General features: G+C 57.6%; 1 protein-coding gene across 1 annotated transcript; it reads left to right on the forward strand.

Annotated features, from left to right (window-relative positions):
- Positions 1–432: 432 nt before the first annotated feature.
- Positions 433–26,633, forward strand: LOC309602127 (GDNF family receptor alpha-2-like; the record flags this gene model as incomplete). Its single annotated transcript, XM_082335453.1, has 9 exons — positions 433–472; positions 5,818–6,132; positions 9,653–9,736; positions 14,145–14,490; positions 24,663–24,772; positions 24,856–24,996; positions 25,079–25,254; positions 26,234–26,287; positions 26,505–26,633. The coding sequence occupies 9 exons, from the start codon at positions 433–435 to the stop codon at positions 26,631–26,633; spliced, it is 1,395 nt and encodes a 464-aa protein (XP_082191579.1).
- Between the last annotated feature and the right edge of the window lie 396 nt (positions 26,634–27,029).

Genomic DNA, 27,029 nt, shown 5'->3' on the forward strand with positions numbered 1-27,029 from the left:
GGTAGCCAGAGGCTGGGCAGAAGCCGCCGGGAGCCCGGCGGAGCGCGGTGCCCGCCCTGCGCGGAGCGCGGAGCCCCGGAGCGCGGAGCCCGGGCGGGGATGCGGGAGGCGGCGAACCGCGCTGCCCGGCGCAGCGGCTGAGGGCCCGGCTCCGCGCCGGGCGGAGCGCTCCCCCCGCTCTTTTGCAGCCACCTCGCCCGGATTTGGGATCTACCTGACCGCCTTGGGAATTATATTTTTTTTTTGTTCCCCTCCTTTTTTTTTTCTTTCCCTTTTTCCCCCTTCCCCCCCCCCCCTTTTTTCCCCTTCCCCCCCTTTTTTCCCCCCTCCCTTTTTCTTTTTTCTTTTTTTTTTCCTTTTTTACCCCTTTTTTTTCTTTTTTTTTTTTTTTTTAATTTTTGCACACGTGAAGGAACGCGTGGATTTACTAACATGATCTTGGCAAACGCCTTCTGCATCGTCCTCTTCATAGGTGAGTGGCCCCGGCGGGGATGCCCGCAGGCCGGGGGGTGGTGGTGGTGGTGGGGATGCTGGCTGTCGCCTGGCCGGGCAGGGTGGCAGAGGTGGCATGTCCTTCCCCTGGGTGGTGAGGGGCTGCGGGGGCTGGAGAGAGGGACCGCCGCTCCTCCGAGCTGGGCACTGCTCGGGTCTCGGTCTGCATCAGGCGAGGGACAAGGATTTTAACTAGGGGCAACTTTATTTTCCTATTCTCTATGAAACTTAAAAGAGGAGGGGGGACACAACCCCAGCCACCCCATCGGGGCAGCCCCCGCCTCTGGCACCGATCGCGATCCGAGGGAAGCGGGCAGGATCCGCGATCAGCGTGCGGCAGCGAAGCCCTGGTCCTCTGATCCCTTCTCTCCTTGTCAACCTACAGGGATTTGCATTTCGGAGGGTACCTACCCCTCTCTGCCCTCCCACCCGTGTCTCCCAGCGCCTTCCAGCCGCTGGTGCCGTGGTTGTGCCCCCCCCCCCGCCCCCCAAAATTCCTTGGAATCGGTTTGGAAAGTTGAGTTAATTGCATGTGTGTGTGCGTGGGGAATTGCTGTCCCCTCTGTTGCAATTCGTGCGTGTTGCTTTAGATCATGTGTGAGTTATTTAGGAGCTCTGTCTCTGCCAGGAAGAAAGCTTAGCATTTTTAGGGCAGCCTCCTACGGAGACCGGGAAGGTGCAGCCGAAAAAGGGGAGAAATCGGAGATCGTGGTGGGGCTGGGGTGAAAAGGAAGCAAATGAGAAAGGTCCGTTTTTTTCCTCCTGCGAGGCTGGGTGCACGCAGGACCGTGACTCGGCCGTGTGCCGTGTCGTGCTCCGGATGCCGTTACGGCAGCGCCCGCGCCCCGCTGCCTCTCCGTGGGTGCCTGCGTCTGTGCGATCCCCAGCGAGCGCTCGGAAAAACTCTGCTGAGCTCGCCTGGGCTGGAGGAGCAGCACCCTGCCTGCGAGGACAGGGAGAAGGGACGGGGAGCTGCTGAGGGAGACTTGAAGGTTGGCAGGGCAAACCTCCCCCCAGAGCATCCCTCCGTGTGGGGTTGGGGGTGCAGGCAGAGGGACCACCGTGCGTGGGGTGCTCGGCATCCCCGGGGAGGGCTCTGCTCCCTGGATGGAAGGGGCAGTCCCCGGCCGGTGAGGGGAAAGGGTGCTGTGTCGGTGGGGGGATGCTGGTGTTTCACGTGCCTTTGTGTGGGGTGGGACACAGGCCTGAGTGGTGGTGGTGGGGGCTGAGCCCCAATTTGGGGTGCCCTTCCCCATGACCTGCCAGCAGCAGAGCGTGTCGGGGAGTGTCGGGGCAGGAGGGCACGAGCCCTGCCTCCTGAGCCAGAGAGAGCAAGGAGGGATGCTCTGGGGGCAAGGTGGGGGGCACAAGTGGGAAGACGTCTGGGCAGGGGAGAGGAAGAGCACGCCAGCGCTGGCTGGGGGGGGCAGCGGCCGCTGGCTGTTTGTACGCATGTCTGGCTCGCTGCTGGACGTCTCACGAGCGAGATTCAGGAGGACAGGGACCTCCAGGATGCTTCACCTAAGGCATCCAAACCATGGTCCGTTCGCCCTGGCAGGGGAGGTTGCATGAAAGCAAGACCCTCTGCCCCCTTTCCCGGGTGCTCCAAAGGTTTCATGGGTGCAGGAGGGGACGCCGGGCGGGGAGGCTGCCTCCCCCCAGCCAGAGGAGCTGCAACGCCCCGAGCAGTCATCACCGGGAAGCCGTACCCCCAGACCGAGCATTAGGGATGGGGTGCCCATGGGACCTCATCCTACTGCTTCCCGAAGCAGCCCCCCACGATGTGGCCTTGTGGCGAGGAGCCCGGGAGAGCAGGGCCTGGCGTGGAGGAAGGCCAGCTCTTCACATCTGGGCTCCTCTTTCTGATGAACCAAAAAAGCCCTTTGCTTGGGAGAACGCGATCGCTGCCACAGCGGCCAGGCTGGGAGGCTGCACGTTCCTGAGTAATTTTTTTTTTCTGAGTCGAGTTGTGAGGATAAATATTTACCTCTAAAGCTGCCTGTGTCCAAAGGTCTCTGGCAGGACCAGTAAAAGGAAACATGTATTACAGCTAGAAAAGAGGCAACACAGCCTGATGCTGCTGGGGAAGCTGCGGGAGCGAGAGGAAAGCGGGCCATCGTGTTGTTTGCTGGCTGACTGTCGGAGGCTTGTGCATCTGCTTGCAAATCCTTGCTGTGCTCCGACACCCTGGAGACTGCTGAGGATTAGGTTTAAATTCTCTGCAGATGTTTTATTGATATGAGTTTAGCGAGTGTGTGTCTGTGAGGCGATTGGTTTCGGGTAGGAAAAAAAAAAACCCTCAGCCTGCCCCTCCATCCAAACTCCCCACCTTGCATCTCTGCGGGGGTCTGCGGAGCTCGACCTGGCTGGGCAGCGCCGGGAGCCGGGAGGAGAGGAGGGCCCCGGGAAAAAACACCGACCCGGCAGCCAGGGCTGAGCGTGCTGCTGGATTTGGGGGGACTGAGCTGCCCTGTGCAGGCTGTGAACCATGGGGAAGGGCTGGTTCTGCCCTTCCTCCTCCAGCGGGACAGCTTGGTGCCCTGCACGGGTTCTGCTGGCACTCCCGGCTTGGACGCGGTGCGGGATGCTGCAGGCACCCTCCCGGGGCTGGCGAGGGGGCACGCAGCGCCCTGCTCTCTGCGAGGCCCTGGAAGCAAGGCAGCAAAAGCCAGGAGGCCGGGGCCAGCTCACCGCCACGCATCCCCACCGGCTCTCCTGCGGGTGGATTTACTGTTGGGCTTCCCATCCCGGCATGAGCGAGTGCCCGCCCCAGCACTGGGGTGTGCCACCGAGGGTGCTGGGGCCCCTCGCAAGGATGCTCCATGTGGTCCAGCACCTTCTGCATCAGGGCAAGGCTGTCTCCCTTCCCTGCCTGCCTGTCAGCACCTCCAGTGCCTGTCTGGGAGGCCCATGGAGCCGGCAGAGAGATGGGATCACGGCTGGAGGAGAGGCTTTGGGCGGTGCTTCGGGAAGAGGCTTCATGGCATCGGCTGGAGAAGACCGAATTGGAGCAGAGACCTGGCCTCACTCAGGGCAGAGGGCTCGAGGCGAGCACCAGGCGGATCTGCAGCTGGGCTGGGAGAGGACGGCGGAGGAGGAATGGCACACGGTGGAGCTGTGGGATGGTTCTCCGTGCCTGGAAGCCGATTGCCCTGGGGCCGATGGCTGCAGCAGGAGCAGGTTGTCCCAGCTGCTGCGCTGGGTGCCTCAGGCTGGGGTTTCTCAGCGTGCAAAAGTGCAGAGCTGGCCCCTTTCTACTCAAAGCACCAAAGCATCATCCATCTCATGGCGAAGAGCTGGCATTTCTGCTGAGGAGCATTTGGGGATGCCTGTTTCTCTTCCACCAGTCCAGGCTGTGTGTCAGGAGTGTGCCTCTACCTCTTGTGGATCCTGCCTGCCTCCCATGTGGAATATAATCCTGAAAGGCTGAGGAGGGCCTTCCCAAGGGACATCTGCCACCCAAAATTGGATCTAACGTGGGTGTAGGGGCTCTGCACCCGCTCCTGGTTACCCAGACACCCTCCAGACCTCTCTGAACCCAACGGTGTTTGTTTGGGGGCATCGGCTGAAGACCAGGAGGATGGGATCTGTTCCTTGGCCTGACCGCAGGCAGCGGAGGTGTTTCCACCCGAGGCTGCTGCCCATCGTGCTTGTTCACCCCCGGCATTGCCCTGTCCCTCCTGCAGAGCTGTCCGAGCCCCGAGCATCCCCTCTCCTCTCCCCGTGGCCCAAGGAGCATGTCCCGACTTGGCGAGGTGGGCAGAGGCGTGGTGGCCGCTTGCTCCCGTGGCCGCTTGCTCCCGTGGCCACTTGGTCCCGTGGCTGCTTGCTCCCATGGCACGCAGGAGGCAGGGGACGGGTGTCCGCCCCGGGGTGGTGGCCGGGGACGAGCCCTGCCTGCAGGCAGCTGCCTGCGTGGGGGAACCGCTGCTGGGGCTGAGTGCCTGCCAAGCGTGGGAGCTGCCTGCGTGTCCTGGCGGGTGGGGGGGACACGGGTGGCCCTTGTCACATGCCTGTAGGTGTCACTGTCCCCCTGCCATACCCGGCCAAGCGGCCACGGGTTGGAAAGGGGCTGGGAGCTGGAGGCTGAGGTTTGCTGTGCCCGTCTGGTGCCTTGCATGTGGCAGCCAGGGGAAGGGAACGCTGCTCCCCAAGGCGCAGGGGCAGCAACGGGTGTGGGCATTGCACGAAGTGGGGTCTCCCCCTGCGTCACCCTCCGGGGTGGCCGAGGACGCCCTCCAGGTCCTGTCATACCGGTCTTTGCCTGCTCCAGGGCTTTCCCTGCCTGCGGTTGAAAGCTGGCAGATGGGGGGGCGTCAGGAGTGGCAGGGGGTCCTGCCCGCCCTGTCCCCATTGCTTGGCTGGTGCAGGCATGGGGGGACCAGCCGTGCCACCGCAGCCTGTCCCCCTTCCCCATGCACCCCTGTTGGGACGGGCCAGTGGTCTCACCTGGGATTGGCTTGGCAAGGATTTATTTCAAAAAGCAAAAGAAAATGATCAAATGATAGATATAGCAAGAGCTGAGGGAGTGCTGGGTGGGAAGGGGAGGGCTTGCCGAGGCAGGGTCCAAGGAGCAGGCAGTGGCCATGCATAGGCAGGAGCCAGGCGAGCTGGACGGTTGCCACCCCGAGGGGCGGCTAGCATGGAGGCATGCGGGAGGCAATCCCCTGGGGGAAGAGTTTGTACCGAGCTGCAGCCGTTCTGCAGCCCTGCCAAGCCTGAGTGCTCCAAAACCCATGAGTCAGATGCCCTAAAGATCCCGTGGCGGGCCTGAAAACGATGAGCTGCAAAATAAAAACCAAACAGCAACGTCCGCAGTGAGTTTGGATGGGCTTTCTGCTTCCCTTGACTCTTGAGATGTCATGCGTGGAGGTTCATGTCCCCAAGCACCAGGGCTGGAAACATGCTGTGTTTGTTTATTTGCCTGTTTGGTTTTAATAAGAAACAGAGAATCCTGTGGCATCACGTGGCTCCGGGAGCCTTCCCCACCCCATGCCTTGGGGCACATCATCGCTGCCGGGGTGCCCTGTGACATCCCGCTTGCTTTTTCAGGCCATCGGCTGATTTTAGTTGTATTTAAGAGCCCCTGGTGGGGGTTATGGCTGGGGACGCATCCAGACTTGTTTTAGGTACGGTGGAAGGATGCTCTCCCTCTCTAGAGCAGCCCGAAGGTGGCTCTAACGCCAGGGACCAGTCGGGGACCGTGGCTGGGGCACGGGCTGATGTGTGGGGTCCCAGGGAGGGGATGCAAGGGGTTCGCCCCACCCAGTCACCCTCCCTCACCTCTCTCTGCCCTCATCTCTCCTTCCCCTGCCCCTCGCCCAGATGAGATCCTCTGCTCGCTGGCTGGCCCCCCGTCTCCACCGGGGCAGGACCCCCATGGCTGGCGGGTGCCCGTGGACTGCGTGCGAGCCAACGAGCTGTGCGCGGCGGAGCCCAGCTGCAGCTCCCGGTACCGCACGCTGCGGCAATGCCTGGCCGGCCGCGACAGGAACACCATGCTGGCCAACAAGGAATGCCAGGCAGCCTTGGAGGTGCTGCAGGAGAGCCCCCTCTACGACTGCCGTTGCAAGCGAGGGATGAAGAAGGAGCTTCAGTGCCTTCAGATCTACTGGAGTATACACCTCGGGCTGACCGAAGGTACGGGGCAGGGCTCTGTGGGGTTGCAATGGGGTGGAGGGTGCTGGAGGAGAGGGTCCTGACCCACACCTCTCGGTTGGGAAGCTCCGAGGGCACCTCGCTGCTCTAGGGAAAATGAGCTGAGCGGTGCCCTGGGCTGCATGGGCAGATGGTCCCCACTTTCTCAGAGGATGCTGATGGGGCTGAGAGCTGGTTTGCCCAACGTGGGCGCGGGGCAAGGGAGAAACAGCCCGGGGGCTGCGTTTGCAGCAAGAGCTGATCGCTGTCATGGCAGAGCTGTTGTGCCCGGCTGTCCGGGCACCTGCAAGCCGTGGCAGGGCTCCTCTCCAGCCGGGCTCCCTCCCTCCTGCCTGCCCTGGAGCGGGAGACGTGCAGAGGGAAGCAAGGCTGGGGCATGGCTTTGCACTTCAGTACCAGCTGTGGGGATCTCTTGGGGTGCAGAGGTTGTTGCTGCCTCCTCGCCCCCCCCCCCCCAGTCCCCCCTGCTAGCCCTTGCTCCGGTGGGGTTTGTGGGCTGGGGAGCAGCAGCGAGGGCTCGCTGGGGTCTCGCCTTGCAGAGAGGCGATGCACCAGAGCTTGCTGTAATTGCAGCCTGGTGAAGGAGTAAATCAGAGGCTGGAGCAGTGCAGGTAATTGAAATTGGATTTTGCTAGCCCAGGGCTCGTTTGTCCGTTGGAGGCAGGTTTATCTACTGCCTGAAGGCAGGGGGAGGCAGCGGGCTTCGCCCACTGCCCCTTGCCCCTCTGCAGGGGCATCAGCGGGGCTGGGGCTGCCCCAGGGCCTCGTGCTGCTGGTCCAGGGCTGCCGAGGGGCACTTCACTGGGCTCAGAGGAAGGAACCGGCTGTGAGGGGCTCAGCTGGGGCTGGTGCCAGTGCTGGTGGGGTTTGCTTTGCTGTCCTCTGGGCTCTACCCCCTCCTGCCACCCCTCTGCAGCTCTGCCAGCGCCTGGCTGGCCCCAGACTGGAGAGGAGCAGAGCCAGCATCAGTTTAACAGTATAGATCCCTTTAATGGGCTTACGACTGGCTCTGCACATGGAAGCTCTTAAATCCACCTTCAGCTTGTGCAAAACCGCCCGTAGCAGAGCCCTCGAGTTGCGGCACAGTCCTCGCAGGGGCACGTGTGCCCCGGCTGGTGGCAGCTTGCGAGCAGACGGACCCTCGGCCACCCGCTTCCACCAATGATTTGAGCCTGTAAAAATGCCTGTTCCTCTGCTGTTTCATTACCCCGGCTGAAAGCCACCTCCTTTAGCGGCTTGAGCTAAAGGGGTTCATTTGATGGAGCCTGCGGAGGAGCCTCCATCGCCGGCAGCCACGTCCCCGCAGTGGGCACGGGTCTCTGACCTCCCTCCTGAGCTGGGATTGAAGCCAGAGGAGGTGGTGGTGGTGCTAGGAGGGCTTTGGTGTCAGCGGCGAGAATGTGGGGGGCTGTACCCAAGCATGCAGCCCCCTGGGTGAAATTGCCTTCAAATCTGGGTCAGCGAGCTCGAAAACCAGCCCAGAGCAGGAATTACTGCTTAATTGTTTTCTACCCCTCATTAGCAGCCTTCATTCAGCAATTTCAGAGGGTTTTGCAAACATGAATGAAGCATGCTTTGCTGCTTGATGGGTACTCCGGGACCTGTACCTGGAGGAGGAGGAGGAGGAGGTGGGAAGAGAAGTGATTATACCAAGTCTTAAGGAGAGGCAGAAGCTTTGGGGAGATCCAGCAGCTCATAGCTTTAACGTGCATACACCTGTGAGTGTAAAAGCAATGAGGAGCCCAAGGTAGACAGTGATCTTCTGCCTTGTGGCAAACATGCCGTGCCCGGTGGCCTCCCATCCAGCCCCTCGGCGGCGGGAGCTAACCTGTCCCTGCCATTAAGGAGGACTGCTTTCACTCCAGCCTCCGTTCTGGAGGTTAATTGCATCTCTGTGAGCTCAAGAAAAGTCCACTGCCCTTTTAATGCTCCATAATTTTCCTAGCAAGCAGCAGGATTCAGCTAGTATTTAATTATTTATTGCATTGGCAAAGCAATATACCGGGAGGTTACAGTGTTTCCTAAATGCACTTTAATAAAGGTGCTATTTGTCAGCGGAGCATTAGGAAGCCCCGCGAGGAGAAGGGGCTTGGCCTGGTGCGGGAGGACTCTGCAGGCTGCCCCGAGCGTGTTTCCCTCCCGGTGACCAGCAGCAGCAGCAGCGGGAGCTGCCCTTGGCCCCCGCCGGGGCTGTTACCCCCTTGTAGCATCACCCTGAGGCTGGTGGCGAGGCCAGGTGCGGGGTGATGGGCTGAAAACCCGCAGCCGCTGGAGACAGCCCAACCTGGCGTCCCACCAGGGTCTCCCTGCCCAGCCACCCAGCTCTGCCCCCCCAAATTTCCAAGGAATGGCGCTGAGGAGCTGCTGAGCTTGGAGCAAGCCCTCCCGCATTGCTCCCCGCCTCTTTAATGAGCTTGTTTTCCAGCACAAGGTTTCAAGTGGCTCCTTAATTACATGGGATAAATGCTGCCGCTTTGGGCTAATAATAACTCGGTAGGGCACACGTAGGCTGGAGCGGTCCGGGGTCCGTCCCCGGGGCAGCCCAGGCTCACCCGCAGCGAGGGCACCCGGTGCGGGCAGGGATCCTGCCGAAAGGGCTGCCAGGCACAGCGGAGATCGATGCTCCGGGCTGCTGGTCAGCCTCTGACTGGGGCTTTCAAAGTCCAGCCATTGATTTTCTTGTTTTTTCTTGTGGCTGCTGGGGTTTGAGGAGAGAGTTTCCTCTCCCGAGAGCCATGGCCAGCTCTCCTGAAATCAGCATCTTCTGGAGATACATGAAGGGCAGGCAGCAAAAGCATCAGAAGAAGCATCTCCATCTCTGAGATGGGAGAGAGGGGGTTTGCTCCCAGCTTGGGGACAGACGGACCGTGCTCGGGAACGGTCGGATTGCGCGGATTGCGATGGATGAGCCCCTGGAGGAGCGCAGCGTGGGTGGATCACTGGTGGGGATGCTCTGGTGCTCAAATGATGAGGGTCTGTGTTCCCCCACTGAAATATTTCCATTTTCCCAAAATGCATCAGAGGCAGAGTGGAGCGGAAAGCAATCTTTACAGTGTTTTTTTAGGCAAATGCTTTTTTTGCAATAACAAAAAAATAACCCAGTGTTGAGTACAGACCCTAAAACTTTCAGCTTGCAGCTGGCCCAGACGCTGTGGATGTGTTCATGAAACATTGACCTTTCAAATCTGAATTCCCTCAACTCTTGAGGTCAGTTTGAACGCGGCCGCTGCCAAACCTGACTTGCACAAGGAGCTGAGCTGCCCGCCCAGCCGCAAACTTCCAGTCAGCAAGAATTAAGCTGAGCTGGTCCAAAATGGGCTTTTTCTTTCATTGTAGGGCAGTGATTTAAATGCTTTTTGGTTTTCCCTTCCCAAATCGCAGATTACCACGCCGAGGGGGGGGGTGCCCGCGCCCAGCCGTAGCCTCGGTGGTCGCTGAGGTTATTTGCTGTTGGTTTTAATTTGCTTTTTCTCCCCCTTCTCTTTCTTCCCTCTCGCTGTAGGAGAAGAATTTTATGAAGCTTCCCCCTATGAGCCGGTCACCTCTCGTCTCTCTGATATATTCAGACTTGCTTCAATTTTCTCAGGTAATAAAAGCAATGTGCTTCTGCTGTTTTATCTTCTCTTGCCCGTGAATGTAGACCTGCTACCGAGCTCCCTGGCAAGGAAAACCTGCAACTCCTTCCCCCGTGGTTTGGTCCTTTGCTCCTCCAGCTCCTGTGGCCGCGCTCCTGCCCATTCTTCTCCCCATCACCCCAGACCTGATGCCGTGAGCATCCTCGGGGGTGACACGTGCCCCCCGCAGCCGGCCGGGATGCCGGTGCCTGGTGGAGGGCAGTGATGGAGGGGCTGGTTCCCAAGTGCTGCCGGGGTTTGATGCACTTTGCAACAGATCCTCTCTGTTTCAAACCTTCCCGGCGGGATCAGATGTTGCTGGGAGCGGGTGAGGCCCAGCTGAGGTGGGGGCTTGCTTTGAGCCCCTGCCCAGCAGTGAAGGCAGAGCCATGGGCAGCAGCCTCCTCCTCGGGCTTCCTATTTCCCCCCAGGCTGTTTTTTAGGTTTTTACCTTTTGGACTCAGCTGCCTCCAACCATGGGCTTATATCAAATAGCTGAGGTGGGCTGGAGAGCCTGGAATTCCCTCGTTTGTCTTGCCAGTGTGTCCCCTGGAGCAGGCGAGTGTCACGGCATTCGGCAGGCACAGCCCGGGCTCCGGGGAGAACCAGACCCTCCTGCTGCCCATCCATCGCGACATAAAGTGTTTTGTCTTCTGGAAGATTTGGGACCGGCAGGACGCTGGGGGGGACCCTGTTTGCTGTCCCTCCCCAGGGCAGCCGGCCTCAAGCTGAGCTATGGGATGCTGCTGGGAGAAGGACGCCGAGCCCTTCGGAGCATCTCTCTGCCTCCACGTCTTCCTCTCGGCAACCCAAACTCCACCATCATCCTCAGGAACTTTTTTTGGCATCTATTTCCATGACAACCCTTCGTGCTGTGTGTGTCCCCCCCCCCTTTTCAAATTAGGTCAGCAATGCCTTGGCTTCTTGCTCTTTCTCCTCTTAACCCTTTCCCCGAGAGCCACCGGCCACCACGGGGTTTTGGGGGTCCCTGCATCCCCAGACTTTGCAGGGTGCACATGGGCAGAGGGTGGTGGCACCCCAGGGACCCCACAGCGATGCCGTGCCCCCCCTGGGCCGTGCAGCCCTGCCTGCAGCCGCCCTGGCTCACGTGGGGACACCTCGGAGGAGGGCTGTGACGCCGCATCCCCTGGCTGCCGTCACCCCTCGGGTTTTAGCTCCTGAAGTGACTTTGCCAGGCTCCCTCCGGGGAGCTTAGCGCCGATTCGGGATGACGATGCCACCCCCTCCCGTCTCCCGCACGCCTTTTTGGATTACATTAGCGTCAAGGAAATATTTTAGCTGCTGGAAAGTATGAAAAGCAAAGTGTCTGGAGTGGGGGATTAAACGCTCATGGGTTGATTTATTCATAAAAGCGAAGCGAGAGGAGAAGGAAGCCTGTCTGGCAATTTTGGGGCTGGGGGAAGGGGGAATTGGCTGCTGTTATGCTCTGGAGACGTGCCGTGGCCATCGGGGTGGCCTCAATTCTTCTTCCGCTCCTTCCTTGTCCCCCTCATGTGGGGCTGGAGTGGTGGGAGCGGCGAGCGGCTGCCCCCCGGGACCCCCAGCCCTTGAAACAAATGAGCTGTTAGTGTTGTTTCTCGATAACAAGGCTGAGGCAGAGCGCTGCTAATTGCCTGTGGGGATAGCGGAGGGATTACCTTACCTTTCTAGAAAGAAGGGGCTGTGTAAGTGAGGAGACCGGAGATGCACGCTGCCGCGCTCTGATTGCTCGCGCCCTCGATGGGCAGCCTGCCGGGACCGGGGGGGGCTGGCGGCACCAGGAGCGAGCATCGCAAGCGAGCACCGCGAGCGAGCACCACGAGCGAGCACCGCAGCCCTCCCCGTGCATGGAGCTTTGGGCTCCCAGACCCCTCTATGGAGCAGAGCATCCCGGGCCGGCGGTGAGGATGCTCTGCCGTGCCAAAGGGTGCTGGAGCCTTCCCTGTGGAAACCACAGCCTGCAGGGAAGAGGGAAGAAGCTCCAGTTGGGAAACTAGCCCCACGCTGTGTTTCTGCCCACGTGGGCGCCAACACGGGGCAGCAGCACCCAAGAGGCGAGGGGGCATCAGACCCCCAGACTCAGCCCCCGCTGCACGGCACGGAGCTTGCAGCAGCACTGCCTTCCCCATCGCCCTCTTCTTCCTCTGCCCCTGACCCCATCCTGCACCGAGAGGCCAGGCAGAGCCTGCCAAGGGGACAGCTGGTGGCACCAGGTCTCCCAGCGCCGTCCCCTCCCTGGCTCCTTGGCCCCCGATTTCCTTCTTGCCTCATGAAATTTTCATGCTTGCGCTTTATTAATGAGCTCCCCAGAAACCCTGCGCTTTCAAGCATCGGCTCTATTAAAATGCATCCAGGTCCCTGCAGGTCTCAGGCAGGGCAGGAACGATGCTCCAGAGGATTAGACAATAAGCTGGCACTTTGCACAGATCCCACGCTTGTGCTGGAGAGCCGCCACACTGGCTGTTAACCGCTCGCAGGGCTCGGAGCCGGGGCGGCTGCCAGCACACCGGGGTGCAGAGAGTGCTCGGTGCATCCCCCCAAAACCAGGAGCTGGTCTGGGCAAGGAGAAAAGCAAGCCATGTGTCCCCCATCCTCTTCAAGCATCGTTTTCCCCTTCTGCTCCTCTGACATCAGTGTCATGAGCTGTCTCCATCCTCAGCCCTAGGGACCCTGTAGCATCACCAGGGCTGGGGGGTTCCTGCTGTGAAATGGCAATTTCTGCCCTGTCCCATCCTTGGGGAGGGTGTGAAGCCCCAAAGGACGGGTCTTCACCTCCTTTCTCCCCAGCTTTATTCCAAACAGGGCTCCACGAGGAGCCGGGAGGAGGATTCCCCCCCAGCGCAGCGCCGGTTCACGCTCTGACTATCCGTCAGCTCAAACGTCTCTCTTAGCTCAGGCAATCTTCTTGCCTCTTGCACTATTTTTCAAGGCAGATCTACTTATAAATCATATATCATAAGAAGTATTCACTTTACGTATGTCTTATCGAACTCCCCCGTCCTTGCTAGATCTCCACGGTGGGTGTTCATCATTGGGATGACACATTTGGCATTTGGAGGGCTCTCTTCAAACAGCTTTACCCGCCCAGCTCTGGGGTCCGATGGCATCGCAGCCCAGCCGGGGGGTGCTGGCCCTGGGTGAAGGATGCTGCAGGGACCCCACAGTCGTCACAGCTTGGGTCAGGACTGGTGGCACCGAGCCCCCAGCAGCTGCAAACGTCCCCCAAGGGCAGTGAGATATGGGTTGGATTTGCATGGCTCGGCACCGGCGGGGGCTTCCAGCTTCGCCTTTATTTGAGACCAGTTAACGTAGGCAGTGCCGTGCTGGTGGCTCCCGGCTCGGAGGCTCATGCCGAGTTGGATAAGACCATGGGAAAATGAGATGAAGTCGGGTCCTGTGCTGCAAACGACACCCCAAAAAGCTGCTCGCCTGCAGGGCGGCCCCCATGAGCAGCTGGGGGAGCAGAGGGAGGCGGGGGACGATCCTGGCCCAGGCAGCTGCTTGCCATTTGCTAATTAGCAGGGCCCTACAAATGTGTCTGTTAGGAAACCCTCCTCGATGCTGTCGTTTCTCTTTGCCAGCAGAAGCTGGGAGACAATGGTGGAATCCATGGACTTGGCTGGGCTGCGGAGGGGAGGAAATTAGGGATGCGATGGCTGGTGCAGTCAGGTGGCTTCTAAAATAACACCTGGGCTGCTGAGGGTGATCCATCATTTTGACAAAAAAAAGAGAAAATTCAGCATTTGTTCCCGTGGGGTGGTTTGGCTTCGTCCGTCCTCTCCCCGTTTGCTGTATTTGCTGATGGCTGGGATTCCCAGGACGGATACGGGATCTGGCAGGTGGCCGGTGCCCAGCTCCGGTGGCAGCCTTGTCCCCATCATCCCTGCCTGGGCAGTGCTCAGGCCTGGGGGGGGGCTCGCTGGGGGTGACCTGGTTTTGGGGAGCCCCCGGAGAGGATGTAGGGGCTGGGGGGCCCTGTGCAGCTTAGCAGATTATTCTGCTTTGGAGCAGGCTGAATAATTAATAATAATTATTCTTTGAATAATTGACAAGAAAAAAATATTGCAAATTCATGGCATGAATTATGCACTGAAGACTGTTTGCCCAGGTCCCCCCCACTGTAATCGGTGTGCATTAACCCCTTCCGTGCTGGAGGAGGACCTCTAAATCGTGCAGCGGGATGGGGATGAAGCAGGGGTAACAGCAGCAGTGGATCCAGCCCCGTCCCTGCTGCTAGCAGGGCAGGGACAGGCCGTGCCGGAGATGCCAGGGGGTGACACCAATGCCAGCCCTCTTCCCCGTAGCATCTCCCCAGGTTGGGGGCATCTCCCCATCCCTCAGTGTCACACTCACCCTTTCTCCCTCTTGCTCTCTGGGCAGGAATGGACCCCGCCACCAACTCCAAAAGCAACCACTGCCTTGATGCGGCCAAAGCCTGCAACCTGAACGACAACTGCAAGCGCCTGCGCTCGGGCTACATCTCCACCTGCAGCAAGGTCTCGGCCACCGAGCACTGCAGCCGGAGGAAATGCCACAAGGCTCTGCGCCAGTTCTTCGACCGCGTCCCCAGCGAGTACACCTACCGCCTCCTCTTCTGCTCCTGCAAGGACCAGGCTTGTGCCGAGCGTCGGCGGCAAACCATCGTCCCCTCCTGCTCCTACGAGGACAAGGAGAAACCCAACTGCCTGGATCTGCGCAACACGTGCCGGACGGATCACCTTTGCCGGTAAGGGCTGTGCCGAGCTCTGTGTGGGCTTTTCCCAGCCGTTCCCGGTGCCGGGGGGAGACCTGCAGACCGTAGAGGAGGTTTCTGTGGGGCCGTGGCCAGGTTTGCAGCGCTCTCTTGTTGCATGATCCTATTCCAAGTTTATCGGTTGCATCTTCCCAATGCCACGTGGCACTTGCTGGCTGGGTCTGTGCGTAAAATGGGGCAGAGTTAATGGTTTTTGGCTGCTCATGGAGAGGCTGAGGTGTGGCCTTGAGTTTGGTCCCCCCTTGCTGTGGGGTGAACGCGTGGGTTTGTGCGGGGTTGCGTGTGGTTTGCAAGCATGGGGGGCTGCCAACCGAGCCCCCCACCGAGCTCCAAAACCCCCAGTGCAAAACCACAGCTCTGCCATTCCCCGTGCTTGGCCCGGGAGGCTGCAGTGGGGCGATGCCCTCCGGCAGCGCTCGGGTGGGGTAGAGACGCGGGGCAGAACCAGAGCAGCAGGGACGGAGCTGCCTTTCTGCTATGAACGGTGGAGCTGAGTCCCCAGGGGCCACGTCGTCTGTATTCCCCACTGCTCCATCTCCCCAAGCTGTGGAGGGGATGAATGTGCAAAAGGCACCGTGGTAGCGGAGGCACCCGTGCCCTGCAAGCAGCAAAATCCCTCGGTGTGCTTTCAGCATCCCCAGCGAAACTTCATGGCTGGTGAAATCCGCTCTTTTCCCCGTGGCAGAGCGAAGTTGGGAGCTAGGCTTTTGTTCCGTTATGAAACTCATTATTCATACAGCAAAAAACCTCCTGTCGCCCTCCGGGGGCTGGATCAACCTCATAAAGTATATGTTTCCTACAAGGAGGAGGGTCTTTTTGCCATCGAGGTGATGGAGTTTCCCAGAGCCTGGTGGCGAAATAAATAAATAACGCAGCTTCAGGTCCTCCTCTGGCTGCAAGCGAATGTGTTTGAAATGTGGGAATGTGGCTTTTTATCAAAAAGTAATACAATAAGCCAATGTCTATGAATAAAAGATACCAGGGCTGCGCTGAGTCGTGGCCAAATTAATGGTAGCACCTCTCCGTCAGCAGGCCTGATGCTTGCTCAGACATTAAATGCTGCAGATACATCCACTCACGGAGGGGGATAACCTGCATTAGCAGCGCGTTGGGGGGGACCGGAGAGGCCACGGAGCTGCCGAGCACTAATTATAAGCCCGTTCCTGCTTGAAATGAAATTCCACCAGAAAGAGGTGAAGCAGCAAAGGGGGAAGCGTGTGGCAGCTGCTTTGGCTGTTTGCTCTGAGTTGGAAATGCATTTTTTCAGCAGCAGCGTGGATGCTGCCCGGCTGGAGAGAGGCAGCCCTGGCCGGGGGCTCTCGTTCTGCCAAGCACCCGAATCCGGCATTTATTTATGCATCCAGCTTTGGGCATTGGTTTGCAGAGTTTTGCCTTAACCTCGGCTGTTCTCTCCCCGTGATGGGGTGTTGCGGGACTGTGCATGGATGCACTCCTTAGATCTGGGCTTGCAAGAGAAGGTCGCATCCCAGCCGCTCCCCTCCCACGGCTCTGCCCTGGGAGGGATCCGGCAGCGCTCCCGAGGCTCCGGCAGGCGGGTTTGCTCCAAACCCCCCGTTAAAAAGGGGTTGCATTAACCAGGCTGTGGCACCAGGGTGCAAGAAGGGTTAAGAGCCTGCAGGGATGAGCCGGTGCCTGGGGATGCTCTGAGATGCCGACGTGCTCCAGCAGCTCACTTGACCTCCTTGTGTTCGCAGCTGCGAAAGTGTTTAGAAGCAGTGACCTACCTGGGGTGAGCCGTGCCTGGCACCTGAGCTGAGAGGGGAAAAAAAATAACAATTTTTCTCTATTGATGTTGCCTTTCAAGTGAGATTGGGTCTGGCTTTTTTCTCCCTGGCTTTTGGGATGGAGATGGCTCTGGCAGAGCCTTCTAGCAGGGGCTGTGTGTGCACTGTGCTTTCCCTGGGAGCGAGTGTGCACATGCAGGCTGCATTTTATGGTCCTCGCTGCTGTTTTCTCCCGTCCATCTCCGTCTGGAGGTCTCCTGCTGGCACGTCTTCCCCAGGGATGAAGGAAGGGCCCTGCATGCTGTTCCTGATGCACGCATGGGCATCGTGTCCCCTGGCCCATGGGGAAAGGATGTGGAGGAGAGGTGGTCAAGGAAAACCATCGTTAACAAGAGACTTGTCGGAGAGCCTGCTGCCCTGTCTGCTTGACACGAGCTGCCTGACTGTCCAGCGGCTGTGAGTCTGTCTGCCCTGGCGCTGCCCCAAACATGGGCAGGGAGTCACAGCTCCCATTGCTGTGGGTCTAGTTTCCCAAATTAAAGCTGGGCATGGATGTACTCACCAGCTGAACCCCTTCTCCCACAGCCTCGTCTCCTCCTCCATGTGCATTCCCGGCATTTCCAAGCTGCTCCAGGCCAAGAGCAGCCAGCGAGCCTGGAAAGGCTCAGGAGCTGAATGAAATCTAGGCTGTCTTAGCACCATGTGGGTAACGCAAACTCCTCCGGCAGCTGCTGTTTGGGCTTTGTCGGAGGGTATTAACCGACGTGGAGGTGCCATGTGTAGGGTGGATTCAGCTTGGTGCAAGGGGGTCTCATTCAGCAGTGATGCAGAGGTCCCTGCTGCAGGCTTGGTGCTTGGAGCTGCTGTGCAGACAGGGCTGCACCCAACCTGCCAACTCTGGTGCGGGGCTCCAGGAACCCTTGAGATGCTGCTGGTCCTGCTCCTGGCAAGCAGCTTGCTCTGCTCTTCTGCAAAAGCCCAGGGGAGTTGCATCCGTGTGCAGGCTGGGTAAGTTTGGTTGTTTGGCATCCCCTTTGCCGAGCGGCTCTGGGCGTGTTTTGCAGGGACAGGGTGGTCTACAGGGCTGCCTGGTGCTGGGGGGCCTCTCCGCTCCTTCTCCTGCCTCTCCAAGGCTCTCTTGCGTTTATAAATAACAAAGCATTGGCAGGCAGACGCTGCCAAGATCATCACCAGGTGCCGGGAATGTGTATAAATAGAGTGTGCAGGCTTTGTCCTCCTTCCCGTGGCATCTGCACCCACCAGCCTCCACCCAGGAGCAACCGGGCATGAAACCCCTCCGTGTCCCGTCATCCCAAGCCCCTGCCTGTGGGCAAGGCAAGGCTGGGGTCTGCCGTGGGATTCCCCGTTGATGCCTGCGCTTATCAGGTTGGCATCACGGACCGATGCTCATCCTTATCTGAATGCAGGACTGGCAAGGGCATTGAACTCAGAAGCAGATCGGCAAGCTGCTCCGAAACCCAGCGGTGACAGGAGATGAGATAATGTTCCCTCACGTAATTAAGCCTCCTGGCTGAACGCCTAATGAATGGCAAAGCCCTTGGTACCAGGACAGGACTTTGCAGGGAGATTTTTGCTGCCATCTCGCTGCGGTCGGTGCTGAGCTGGGTGCACGGGGCTGCTCCTCAGAGGGGCTGCTGCTCCTGCAGGACACAACCCACGCTGAGGTCGCATTGCTTCCTTCCCAAAAGAAGAAGAGGAGTTGGGGAAGAGGGCAAATTAATGGTCCAGCATGGAAAACAGTCATTCTAGAAGTTTTTGTGGCTTTCTGCTGCTGCTTTCCAGCTGCTGAGGGCTGGTGGTTAAATGGCTGTTGAATACCAGCCCCTGCCCCATCAGTGATCACAAAGTTGGAGAGATAAAAGCCACCAGTTCTTCCATCACCAGGAATGGAAGGTGATGTTTTCTGAATGCTTCGGACTGGGGTATTTAAACCAGTGGGCTGCATACCGGCACGGAGTGGGCTCCGGGTCACCCGGGGGTCCTCACGGCTAGGAGGAGGGTGCTGTGCAGCCCCTCTGTTCTGCACTGCACAGAGAGGCTGCGGACACGAAGGGGCCAGGATGCGGCCCCCGAGCTCCCGTGCATCCCTGCCCGGGCTCAGGTCCTTCCCTTCCCGGGAGAAGGGTGCAGAATGTGGGTTATTCTGGGCTCAAATCCTGGGCTTTGCTCTGGACAAAGCAATTTGAATGGCCTTGACCTGTGAGGCTGCTAAAAATCCCCCATGAGATGGCCAAGCCCCTTTGCCCAGCTCCCGGCCGCGAGAGCAGGAGCAATCAGGCTCAGATCGCTGCAATTTGTGAAGCTTTTTGTGCTGGGAAGCTTTTCCCAGCGCGATGGAGGAGCCTGACAAACTCCCCGAGCTTTGTGTCTGATTGCAATGGACAGGTTTTAGCTCCCAGAATATAAAACCCTTTTGCAAAACACTAACCTCAGCTAAGGGGAAAGGGAAGGAAAGGGGAGAAAAGAGCTGATTTCAGCAGCTGCAGTTTGCTGTATTTTTCATCTTGCATCAGCAAGTCAGGAACACAAATAATCTGGTCTTATATGCTTCAGTGATGCTGGTGCTGAAGAATTTCCCAGCCTCCACTGGCTGTAGCTCCTCAGCATCCAAAAGCAGGGTGATGTTTCATTTGCCGGAGTTTTCTCCCTGTTTTCAGTCTATTTGTGTCTGGGAGGGGGACGGATCCTGCTCAGCTCCTCGCAGGACCCCTGTGTCTGTGTGCATTGCTGAGGTGCATTTCTGCACGGCAGAAAGCATCTCTCTTTGGCTGGGGTTGGGATGCTAACGCAGGAGCGATGCTCCGGGGAGGGGAAGCCTTGCTCCCGCCAGGGAGCCTTGGCTCGGGGTGTGTGCGAGGGAAGGAACGGATCCAGGCTGGCTTGGTATTGATTAAACACCAAACATGGGAACAAAACGCTTTTTTTTTTTTAAACCCACGTCCTCGTCTTCACGCCCTTTGTTTAGCACAGACAAAATGCCATCTATAATGGATGTTTCCTTGATAAACAGTGGAGCGGCAGCTCAACTTTCTCATTACGTGGTGTAATGAGAGTGGCTCAGAAGTACGGCTCGGCTGTCCGCGTAGTTGTCGGGGAAGAAGAAGGAGGAGGGAAAAATGCTCCTGGATTTAACAGCGGCTCTGGGAGCTGGTGGAGGGGAGCAACGCTTGTGTCTGGAGCAGGACAGCGCACGGCTGATGGGTGCCCAGGGTGGGTGGCCGCACCGGGGCTGGGCAACCGGGGCTGCAATAACCCGCCGGGGGAAGCCTCTGAATCCGACCTTAAATTAGCAAATCTGCAAAAATTGGTGGCTTTGGCTTCCCACTATGGGGGGGGACAGAGGGAGGGGGCCAGTGGGGCAGCACCCCCCGGGTACCTCTCCCCCGGGCCCCCATGGGCACCCACATGCAAAGGCAGCTGGAAGGGATCTCTCAGCTCGGCGGCCACCTTGCTCAAGGCTAACCGCGCTCTTAACACAATAATAAGTCAATTCGCACTGAATAATTAAATAGAGAGCCTTCATAAGTATTGACTTAATGTGACAGCAAGTCTATACTGACTCAGGGTTTGCTTATGTAAACACAATCTCCTGTTCGGCTTAGTTAGCAGTTCAATGAAATAGAACAGTCCTTCAATTAAAATCAAATGATGCGTGCGTTTAATTCTTCCCTTCTCTTACCGGGTAATGATAGGGTTTGAGCATAGGCAAGGGGATGACAAAACCGAGTCTTTCAACTGCTCTTATCTGTGATGAATCGAAATGCCGTGTCCTAAAAATACATACGGGTAACTAAACTTCTTAATTAACGACTTCTAACTTAGCAGTTGGTCTGTTGGCTGTTTCTTCTCGGTTTTTTTTTTTCCTCTCGCTGGCTTAGCTCTGCTGACTCTAATTTGGGGATTTCGCCTTTGCTTCTCTCTGGTTCGTTCTCTTTTTACCTCTTTTCTGCTGCCCCCATCTCCCTGGGCGAGGGGCAGCTTTGGGATGGGGGACCAGCCCTCATCCTACAGAGAGATGCTGTGCTACTGCAGGGATATGCTTTTCACTAAAAGCAGGAATAAAACCCTCCTGGCTCATACCAGAACAGGCGACTCCAGTCTCCAGAGGTGGCAGATAACTTTTCCTGGATAAAACAAATATTTCCACTGATCTTTTTTCCCTTGTGAACTATTTACTAGCTTTGGTAGAGGGTCATCCAGAAAAGTGGAGTTTTGCTCCAGCTTCCCTCGTTTCTTTAGCTGATCCCCATCCCCAGGGCTCTTTGAACTACCTGGCCACTGTTCTTGGTATTTGAGGCTAATTTTTTTTTTTTTATCTCAGCATCTCCTGGCTTCGAAAGCATTCATCTCCAGCAGGACGAGCAGGCAGAGCGAGTGTTGGGAGGAGGATGCCCAGCGGGCCCGCGGGTTTTTCGTGTCTTGCTGAGATTTTGCATGTTGTCGCAGCTTCTTGAACATCCGCTGCTCTGCAGGGGGGAGAGGCGCGTTTCCAAGCTGCTTCTCGACGCTCCTGTCTATTAAAGCCATTTTTCCTTGGTCCCTGTAAATTGCCTGTGAAAAACACGTCTTGAGTAATCTCCGCATCTCGGACGTTTTCTGCATGAAATATTCAAGAGCCTGATACTGTTCGCTTTGATGGGTGATGAGTTATTACCAGTGCCGGGCTTGGACTTCTCATAGGCATGCGGTGATGGGAACAATTAGCACCCAATTAGGCACCTTGCATCTGTTCTGGGGATTTTTCTGCTTAAAAAATTGCAACGGACCAACAAGCGGAAAAAAAAACCAATCACAAATCCTCTGCTGTGTAGGTAACTTTTAATGTCAGAGCGAGGGTGTCTTGCTGGCACTGGCAAGCTGCTTCTGAATTCCTGCATGATAACAAGGCTAGGAGATGAGTTAGCAGCCAGGAGCTGATGGGATGGTCCCTGCAGCGATGCACAAAGTCCCCTAAACAGGGGCTATATGCACCAGGGGTGTACGTGCACTGCAGGGACCCAGGTCCCTGGGAGGGGTCTGGAGTTGGGCAGGGAGAAAGAGAAGTATTAAAGCCCCCGGATCCCTGGAGCTGCCTTCCCTTGGCGTCGTCCTGGTCTTTTCACCCAGAAATCAGACGTATTTCTGGATGCATCAAAGAGAAACAGCTTGGAAACCCCTAACTTTGAAATCCAGCGCTCAGAGCGGTTTTGGGATATGATATATGTGTATGTATATAAAACTAATTTTTGTTAATCCCTTTTTCACTCCTTTTTTTTTTTTGACTTGGAGGCCTTTCAGGAAAATAACGTGCTGTGCTCTGCAGCTCCCCGCGCCGTCGTCCTCCTTCCCCATCCCTGACCCAGCTGCCAGCCCAGCTCTTCCCAGCCCAGGTCTGGCGTTTGCAGGCAGAGACTGGCCAGACCCACCTGCTGCCTCGAGCTGCCAGCCAGCAATTTGGCACCAATTCCTCCTGTTTCTGCTAAGATGGACTTGGCTCCCTCTCCTTTTTTTTTGCCCGGGCACTTAAAAGCAGAAATCCGAGAAGCTATGGCCCGGCTCCAGTAAGGTTTATTCCTGGCGGTGAGAGGTCTCATCCAGCGACTGCAAACTCATTGTGTACAACGGAAAGAGTGACATCTGGCTTGGATATTCTGGAAAGATTACCAGCTGGCTTGTCATGTATTATGAGAAGAATAACATTTGCCTTAGAGGATGCTACAAGCCAGGAGCAGGGCCCCAGGGAGCAGCGTGACAAATTTTTGTGGCGCTCGGTGATGAACTTGCCACAGTTCTTTAAGAGAATTGACGTGCCTTCGCCTCTAATTTGGGGAGAGGGGAAATGCTGTCGGAAACTTTATTTATCTCCCGTGGAGGGGAGGAGGAGGGAGTCCAAATACCTTCCTGTGATGAGGATTGTGTGAAAGGAGCGGAATGAGAGCTTTTCTGCTCTGCAACGCCCACCCTGGGCTCTCCCCCTCTGCTCCCACCTTGCAAGTGGGGAGCAACACCCCTTGACCCGAGGCTGGTTTTGGCTGCAGGGAGGGCTGAGCCCTGCAAAAGTCCCCTGGCAAAGCTTTTCTGCACATGCTGGGCTTTGGACACAGCTCCAGCAAGGGAGACCATGTGCTGAGAGCTGAGCATCAGCCCCGGGAATGGGTGCAGGATGGGAGCCCCCGGCTTCTCTCTGCACCACTGGCCTGGGGACTTTCTAAATCACTAGGGAGGAAAATAAATGTGGGTTTGGCCAAAATAACCTGCACATGGGCTGGGTGAGTTTTGTTTGCAGGAGGAAGGGGAGGGAGAGGTGATGGCAGTTGTGTTATTGCTATTTATTAGTGTCCAACGTGTAGAAGAGCACAGCGGTGCCCAGGGGTCCTGTCTTCTCATCGGGAGTGCTTGAATAACCCAGTTGAAGAGGCTGACCTTGCCCTGGAAATTTGCAGCCTGTCGGGAGGCTGTAAGTGGGTCAGGCAGCTGGTGTAAGTGGGAAAATAATCCAGTTCACACTGCTGGCAGCCCGTCAGCAGGCAAAAACTGAGTGCAACCTGCATGCCGGGCCGCGGGGAAGCAGCCAAAAGAAGGTACCAAGTGGTACCTTGCCAAACTCACTGTGGGGTGATGCTGGGGTCCCCAAAGGACCCGGGAGTCCCCAGAAGAGGCTCAGCTGCTCCACAGAAGATGGTTGCATCGGTGGCTGTGAGACCCCCTGACCTGGAAAAAGCCCCAGTCACGGATGGCTGGAAACAGCTAAAAGTCTCCAAGAAACTGCGGCATTCCCCCATGGAGCATCCAGTGCTCTGGTCCAGCCCCGAGCAGCTGGGCTTTATTCCCTCTTCTGTCCTTTCCCCAGTACGTAGCCCATGAAACCGCAGTGGCCTTCAGGCTGTGGGCTCAGCAGCAGCATCTCTGCTCCTCCCCGGTGCTGGCTGCGTTTCGGTGGTACCTGCTCCCCTTAGTGCTAGAGATGGAGCGTGATGAAAAGTGCTGGCTGGATATAAGGTATCACTGCAGATCCCTTCTACTTCATTCAATCACTGCTTCATTTGTTGCTCCGTTTAATTTGATCAAAACCTCCTGAAAACAAATCATTCCTATTTAAAAAAAAAATAACACAATTTCTACCCTTTATTTTCGTCAGTTCTTATGGCTTTAGGCAGGTACTGTTGGATGATTCAATCACTGGTTGGACAAAGATGACATTTAATTAAGAAGGAAGGAAAAGGAAGCTAAAGAAAATAATGTATGCCTTCTTCTTTCTATATGAAGTGCAGAAAAAAAGAGCTGAGGAGATTTTCTGTTGTGAAATGCAGGTCTCATCTACAGTGTCAGCAACTTGGCTGCTTCGCAGCAATTCCTCCCTGTGATTGAGATCCAGCCTGGGCCACAATTCAGCCTCGTGTCTATTCATTTAATGACTGAGTCAGTTTGGAAAACTGCTGCCCATCCATCTGTCCACCTGGTCCATCTGTCCATCCTCTTCTACATCCTTCCCATTTCTTTATCCTTCTGCCTCGCTGATTCGGTTCATCGCAAGAAAAATCCCCAGAGCATCGCATGGAAAGCGTGGGTTTGTGTCAGCAGAGCCTGATTACCGATACACCTGGAAATAACTGTGCTTCCATTGCTCCTTGTGCTTTTTCTGTGCGTTACACCGGGCGGCGAGAGAAAATGAGAAGGGGTAACCAAGCCAGTAATCGGGTTAGGAGTGGAAATCAGCTCCTCTTGTCCCTTCTTTATTCCTCCTGGTCCTGCTGCCGTTCTCCCCATCTCTGCTCTTTCTGCTGCCGCTCTGCCCCCAGAGCCGAGTCTGGCAGGAGGGCAGGCAGGGCACGAGCATCTCGGTCCCCAGGGTCTCTGCGAGGCTTCCTTTTGGGTTTTTTTCCCTTCTCAGCTGCAAAAGAAGAAAGGAAAATGTAACCCCCAAGCTCAGGCATTTTAATTGCACTCTAAGCTTTAACGTTTCAAGGGGAAGATAAAAACAAGCAGTGAAATTTTACAGTCGTGTAATGACGCCGGGAGCAGCGCGGCCAAATGAGGTTGTGAAGTTTATGGTGTGCTCTGCCAGTCGAGCGGCGCTCGGAAAGGGCTGGGGAGGTGGGGAGCAGTAAAGGACGGAGGAACGAGGGTCCCACGCTCGGGGGCTCATCCCCAAAGGGGTACCCAGCCGCAGGCAGGCACCCCTCCCTTGCCCGTGACTCTCCGCCAGGCTGGGGCGACCGGAGGCGAGACAAGAAGTTGCACCTCCTGAGTCTAGATCTCATTTCGATCTCTCTCTATCCCATTTATCCTCTTTTCCCGCCTTTATTTTTTTTTTTAAATGATGCTCCTTGCTGCTGAGTTGCTCTGTGCCGGGAGCAGCGGTGAAATCCCGTCCCTCTCCCTCTTGCTCTTTGCACCCAGGTCCCGGCTGGCTGATTTCCACACCAACTGCCAAGCCTCCTTCCAGTCCCTGACGAGCTGCCCCGGGGACAACTACCAGGCGTGCCTGGGCTCCTACGCGGGGCTCATCGGTGAGTGCCGGGGGGTCGGGATGGTGCAGGGTCTCTCCCACCGTGGCCCCTCATCCCTCTTCCTTCTCCTCGCCCGGGAGCAGGCTTTGATATGACGCCCAACTACGTTGACGCCAGCACCACCAGCATCACCATCTCACCCTGGTGCTCCTGCAAAGGCAGCGGCAACATGGAGGAGGAGTGCGAGAAGTTCCTCCGAGACTTCACGGAAAACCCCTGTCTCCGTAAGGCGCTTCCCTGTCCCCCTCCTCACCCTGTCCTGTCACCGCTGGGGTGCAGCCCCCCATAAACATCTCCTGCCCCCAGGAAATGCCATCCAAGCCTTCGGCAACGGCACCGATGTGAACCTCGCCCCCAAGAACCCCTCACCCCCCGTCACCCTGCCACCGAAGACGGAGAAGAGCCCTGCCTTGCCAGATGACATCAACGACAGCAACACCATGTACGACACGAGCGTCATCACCACCTGCACCTCCATCCAGGTAGGACCCAAGCCCGGTTGCTGCTGCAAACTGGGGGTACTGGTCTGGACCCTCGATGGGTCCATCAGCCAGGAGATCGACGGCAGCCTGTGGGCAGCAAAAAGTCCTGCTCAGTGCATGCATCTCGGTCTGGATGCAGTGTTGGTACCCAGGTGCCCAGCAGGATCCGGGCATCCCTGGTAACCGGTGGTCTGGGCAGTGCCTGGGGGCCTGGCGTGGGGAAGGGAGGGATCCATGCCCTGCCCATCCCCTTCCCTCGCTTGGGGCATCGTCCCCATCATCCCCTGCCTGGCACAGCTCTGTGCCCAGGGCAGGGTGAGCTGGTGTAGCTGCCCCGAGCCCAGCTTCTGCCCCTGGCTTGTTCGGGGTGAAAACAGCTTGAATTCCCTGTGGGAAATCTGAAAAATACATGTTTTCTTGCATTGTGCTGGGCTTGTGGGTTCACACTTTGCTCCTTGGGAGGTAAGGTACTGCCGGGAGAGGAGCGGGACAGCGGGACCGTGGCCGGTGGGTGTCACGGGTGTAGGCAGGGTCCTCGGCGGGAGCATTTGCAGCAGGGCGCACGGGGGGAGCGAACCTGGGGCTGGGATGAATCTGCACGAGTGCTTGCAGCGTTATGTTGTTTGCGCTCTCTCCTGCTTCAGGTGGGAGCCCAGCAAAGAGCCTGAGCTGCCCGGGGAGAAGGGATGAGCCCCTTTTCTTCCTTCTCACCTTTCACAAAGCTCTTCTGACTGCCCTGGGTGTTTGAGAAGCGCATGGAGAGACTTCGTGCTTCAACACCAGCCGGCTGCTCTGAGCCGTGATTTCCAGTGCCCCATGCATAGGGCTGCAGGCATCACCCCGTGCCCTTGCAGGGCGGCTCCGCAGCTCCCGGGGGAATTTGAGGAGCCCAAATCCTGGGGTGCGACCCCAGGCAGGAGCAGTCCTGGGTGCACATACCTGCCCTAAGCCTTTCTCCTTTCTCCTTTCTCCTCTCCAGGAGCATGGACCGAAGCTAAACAAGTCCAAAGAGCAGAGTCTGTGCTACACAGAGGTACGTTTGAGGTGGAGGGGGAGCACGGGAAGGGGAGTCCCGGGGCTGGGAGCTGTTTCCCACTGCAGATGGCTTGGGAAGGACGTGCCAGACAAGTGCCGTCCTGGGGACCGCTGGCTTTGCTGGCCAGAGGGCAAAAATAGGTGTTTTGCAAGGTCGGATGATTTTCCTCCAAAAAGGACCCTGATGAAACCCTTCTCTCTCCCCTCGCCCGCAGACCCAGCTGACCACGGACATCATGCCAGACCAGAAGACGTTCGTGGACCAGAAGGCAGGCGGCAGCCGACACTGGGCAGGCCGGATCCTGCCCGTTGTGCCCATCCTCCTGCTGAAGCTGGCGTTATAGAGGGGCGAGGAAGGCAGCGGCCGGCGGGACGGGGACGCTTGAGCGCGCACAAGCGCGCACCGGCAGCGCCTGCCGGCACGCTCGCTCTCGCCTCGGTTCCTGCTGAGGCGATGGGGAAGGGAAGGACCACCTTGTGCCAGAGACTGAAACGCTCAGAAACACCGGGAATGCCGAGCCCGGGCACGCTGGGCGGCAAGAGGACCCTCACCACGCTGGGAAACTTTGGTGGTTTTCTTCCTATTATTTTCATTTTTCCTTTTTTTTTTTTTTTTTTTTTTTTGTCTTTTATCGTGCGTTGGGTTTCTTTTCTAAAGTAGGAGCCCACGGCTCGTGGCGAAACCCCCCCAAGTGCCCTGCAACAGGGGATCCAGAGCTGCGAGCAGCACTGGGGAGGGA

The sequence above is a fragment of the Platalea leucorodia genome (assembly GCF_965183815.1).
Source record: "Platalea leucorodia genome assembly, chromosome: Z".
Taxonomy (NCBI): Eukaryota; Metazoa; Chordata; class Aves; order Pelecaniformes; family Threskiornithidae; genus Platalea; species Platalea leucorodia.